The sequence below is a fragment of the Beta vulgaris genome, chromosome 9 (assembly GCF_026745355.1).
Source record: "Beta vulgaris subsp. vulgaris cultivar EL10 chromosome 9, EL10.2, whole genome shotgun sequence".
Lineage (NCBI taxonomy): Eukaryota > Viridiplantae > Streptophyta > Magnoliopsida > Caryophyllales > Amaranthaceae > Beta > Beta vulgaris.
The window spans coordinates 23,423,921-23,428,487 of NC_079210.1; the positions used below are offsets into that span (position 1 = coordinate 23,423,921).

The 4,567-nt window shown below is 36.7% G+C and overlaps 1 protein-coding gene across 2 annotated transcripts; it reads left to right on the forward strand.

Annotated features, from left to right (window-relative positions):
- The first annotated feature begins 378 nt into the window (after nt 1-378).
- Nucleotides 379-4,316, forward strand: LOC104903027 (hypothetical protein). 2 transcript variants are annotated; one of them, XM_010690996.4, is made up of 4 exons: nt 379-659; nt 772-930; nt 1,960-2,172; nt 3,825-4,316. In XM_010690996.4, exons 1-4 carry the CDS (start codon nt 477-479, stop codon nt 4,164-4,166), a joined length of 897 nt encoding a protein of 298 aa, XP_010689298.1. In that variant the 5' UTR covers nt 379-476; the 3' UTR covers nt 4,167-4,316. The 2 variants fall into 2 exon arrangements, with proteins under 2 accessions (XP_010689298.1, XP_010689299.1); XM_010690997.4 differs by having other exon boundaries at nt 381-653.
- Nucleotides 4,317-4,567: the final 251 nt, after the last annotated feature.

Sequence of the window (4,567 nt, forward strand, 5' to 3'; positions counted from 1 at the left end):
TTGTACCCGACCTTTTTGAACTCTACACATTGTACCCCTAAACTCTCTAAACGTCACACAAAATACCCTTACTAATAAAAATTTCTACTCTAAATCTCATTTAGCCTTTAATTTATCAGATCATATTCCAAACCTCAGTAATCTAACAAGGCTATGAAATCCTACTATATGCCCACAGGGTAAGAAAGTCCCAAAATCTATTATTTTATACCGTATATAAGAATATTTTGTGTAATGTTAATAAATCTTAGAGGTACAACGTGGAAATTTCAATTACAACATAGAATTTTGCAAAATACAGAAATATTATGTAGAAAAACTCAATTAAAAAACAATGGAAAATTAATGTGACACATACTAAAGTTTGGAGTTGAGTAAGTGAGATAAACTCACCCTAAGTCCTAACTTGACCAGTGATAAAGAAGAGTAAGGTGAGGAGAAAGGCCGGGTTCTCAGAGCTAAAATTAAAAGCAAAGATGGCAGTACTATGCACAACAGCCCGGTTTTTACCCGCCAAAGTTGATTCTGAAATACAAATTCTTTCGTCCACAACTCCAAAATTTGGTCTCCATAGATCAACCTCCATCTATTCCAAACCCAAAATCCGGTTAAAATTCTGCTGCAGAAACTCTGGAGACAACAAGCAAACCGCTGTAGTGGTCCACTAATTGCTATAATCATTTGAAAAATCTATATATTTGCGCTTCCATTTAATTATATACTTGTGTCATAATTTTGATTTTAGTAGGTGATTCTTGGATTTTCAAACAGGATTTCTCGTTACTAGAATCCGACCCGCCATGGGAAAATGGGAGTGTTTGGAGCAACATGGGTTTGTATATTTTCAGCTTACATATACCTTTGAGTTTCGGCGGATTATCTGTTGTTGCTCACTTATTGAATCAGCCTGATCTTGAGCCTCAAATTAAGGCAAGAACACAATTTTAGTTCTTGAAGCTTTTGCTAGTAAATAGTAATCGTATTAACAAGTGTTTATGTGAGACAAACGTACAGTAACTCATTTTAAGACTTTAAAAGTTATCTACAATCCATGGATAGCAAGGAGTTAGTCATTATACCAATGATGTCTTGGCCTAGTGGTTAATATTGAGGTGCTGTAAACGATAGGTCACAGGTTTGAATCCCCCTCCCTTTCTTTGTACTGCCTTCGTGGCTCATATGAGTTAAAAAAAAAAAAGAATTAGTCGTTATTATAGAAAAGTTATCCTGTCATTCCATATATTTGTAAATAGGTTCCATATAAGATCTTGTGTTGTTGTAAATATGTCTGGTGTCTGGTGTCCGTGTCCTGGAGTTTTGTGTTCATGTGTGACCTCTTTCTGGATGGGGCAATTGAATACATTAGTATATAGAGGAGTTTTATCAGGTCGAAACATATGTCAGTTGTTTGACAGATCAATGTGATGTTGAAGATGATTTTCATCTATACTCGTTTTTTATGGTTTTCATTTGCTGTCAAAACAAAACTGGTCTATGCTTCTTCCAATGGATGGTGAAACTCACAATAATTTGCTGAAAGTTCTGGAAACTGCACTAAGGAATGCAGAGGGATTAAAAAGAAAAAGAGAACAAGTTTGATGCTGACAAACATGTGCCCTTTTAGTTAAGGGATTCTCATTTGATGCTGGTTCCTGGTGTTTGATGCTTTATTGCTGCATCAATTCATCACATATTTAGTTTGGGTTGACCAGGCTTGCCCCGAATATTATTTCATATCATTTGCTAAAAAAATATTCTGCAGAGATGTGCTTTTGGTAATTATTCAGGACCAGTTGCCTTGACTTGCACTTATTTCTGATTAAGGTAGATTGCAATATACATTCCTCAATCATAGAGCTGATCTTAGATTTGTCGATTGAGCTTCACAGTAGTAATTCGGATTTCCTGCAGCAACTGATGCTGAAACTTTCCTGCTTTCCCCCATTTGAATTCCTGCAGGCAGTTGCTTTACTTGTGATTGAGACTCTGGAGTTGTTTGGTGCTCTGCTGCTTCTGGAGTTCACCACGAAGCATAAGCCTGTTAGCTTCTTTCAAATTGGCAAAATGCGTAGTGAGAGAAGCTGGATGGTCACTGCTGTTCTGGGTTTCGGTGTTCTTGTTATAGCAATGTTCTTCACATCATTTCTTGCTGACAAATTGGTTGATACTAAGGTTGGTCTAGTAACTTCTGTTCTTATTCTGATTATTTACTTCTGCCCTTTCATCCACTCTTCAAAGGAAACTGTAGAAGATAAATTTGACATCTGGTGACCTATCGTTGGAGCTTTTCTGTAATGTTAATGTGAGACAAACTCCACGAATCAGAAAATCTTCACTTAACTTTGGACTCTTGACCCGCTTTCTGATATTATAGAAATTATGAAGAAAGTTCATTATTATGGGAACTTATAAACTTGTTTGAGATCTAGTTATTCGAGTTCCCTCCTTTTGACCTCTGAATTCTCTGACTTTTGGGAACTTCATATGAGCCAAGGATGGATCTCCTTAGAGTTAGGTGATGTCACACACTTATCCACGGTCATTTCAGATCATTGTCCTTGAATACAGTAACCCTTGGAATTTATTGCCTCCAGATACATCTGAAGTATGAACACAAAACTACCAAGTGCCTAGAATGAACTTAATGCTTCTATCTCCATTAATTGAATATCAGCATATGCAAGCTGAAAGTTTTGGGTAAGTTGTTATCTGCCAGCTGCAAAAATTGTCTATTTGCAGAAGATAATGGGTGATTTTAAAACAGAGATCTGGTTTTCAAATTTAAAGGAATACAAATTCTTATATGAGACCGACATACCATAACTTATGGTAAGACGGGGTGATTCTCTGACCTCAAGGGGTCACTCACAGTTAAAATAAAAACCTTTTTAAGTTAAGAGGTGACCCTTTATCAAAAAGTTACCCTTTAACGTAATATGTGATCCTTTTAACTTAAACAATGACACATTTATGGGAAAAAAATAAGGTAGACTTACACTAACTTTATTGTAAGGCAGTCTTACATAAGACTAGCTATTAAAGGAAAAGCTTTTCTATTTTTGTTCAAGGACTAGTCCTGGAAAGTAATGTGCTTAAAAGGTACTGGACTACTGGACTACTACATCACGCAGAATAGGATCTCCCAGTGGTGAACTACAGCTTACTGGCTGAGTGTAACCTCATAAATTTTGATCAAGCAACTCGAGATTTTGTCAAGAGCGTATCACTTTAGTAGAGCATTCATTGGCGCACAGCTTATAGCTTTGCTTGATCCTTTGATCCTTGGCCTTTTAACTTCTACGGCTCCTTTTGGTAGATGGTAATAGATGGTAGTAATGCAAATAAGTTCATTAGTAGTTGTGTAGAAAGTATCCTGTCAATGTTCATGATAACTCTTCTCTACGCCCAAACTAGTGATCATCTTGATAACTTCCATTACCTTCCATTACCAAGGTTGTATTGAGTGGGAATAAAAATTGCTTACGAAGATCATTAACTACATATATAATCATTATCAATATGGCCATTGAGCGGCGTCTACTAAGTGGGCCATTACGGCTTTTGAAAGATCCAGCTTATTTGTGTTTCTTTGGCTGGAAACCTCGTGGGCATAAGATAATTAAGTGGAAACTCTGAATTACTCCAATATTAGATGTGAATGTTTACAGTTTTTCACATCCCTTTTCGGGTCGGTGAGCACTGTGCACTTAGGTGCATAAACCAGGATTTGCTCATTGACATATTCTTCTCATTGCTATTAAAGTTTTATTGACCTATGTCTAATGTACTTGAGATTTTAAAAAATTTGGTTCTGATTTCTTCAGGGCGTGAACAATCATATAGTGAAGGAGATCTTGTTAAGCGGCAGTGTTTCTCAGTCTGCCTGTGCACTTGTATATTGCATAATCGCTCCCCTGCTGGAGGAAATCGTTTACAGACGGTTTTTGTTGACCTCTCTTGCGTCGAGCATGAAATGGCAGCAAGCAGTAATGATAAGTTCACTCATCTTCAGTGCAGCGCACCTTTCTAGTGAGAATTTTATCCAACTAGTTATAGTGGGAATAGTTCTTGGGTGCTCTTATTGTTGGAGTGGAGACTTGAGATCTTCCATTCTCTTACACTCTATGTATAATGCTCTAACTCTAGTCATAACTGTTTTAGCGTAATTCAGGAAGAGAAGCTGAATTTCCATGTGTTTCCCCCTTCAGTTAGCCATTATTATCACTGTTTTTACAAGATGTTTACTAAACATTTCTCTTGGTAAAGATTAGAATCAATAGAGCTTGCTAAATAGCAAAACGACGCTGTGTTTGTTATGTACTTGTGTCCATCATTGCAGTATTAATCATCATGTTTTTTTGGTGAAACACAATTGAGGCCATGAATTTTATGGCACATCAAATTGAAATTTGATGAACTTCAGAAGTAGACCGACTTCTTCGCTATTGCCTATTGGTATATGTCCTTGATCTGGAGCGGAAAATCTACACTGAACTACTGATCAAGACGTGGATTGTTCTACATATGGATAGTGGGTCAAGCATACCTATAATTTAACACAGTATTT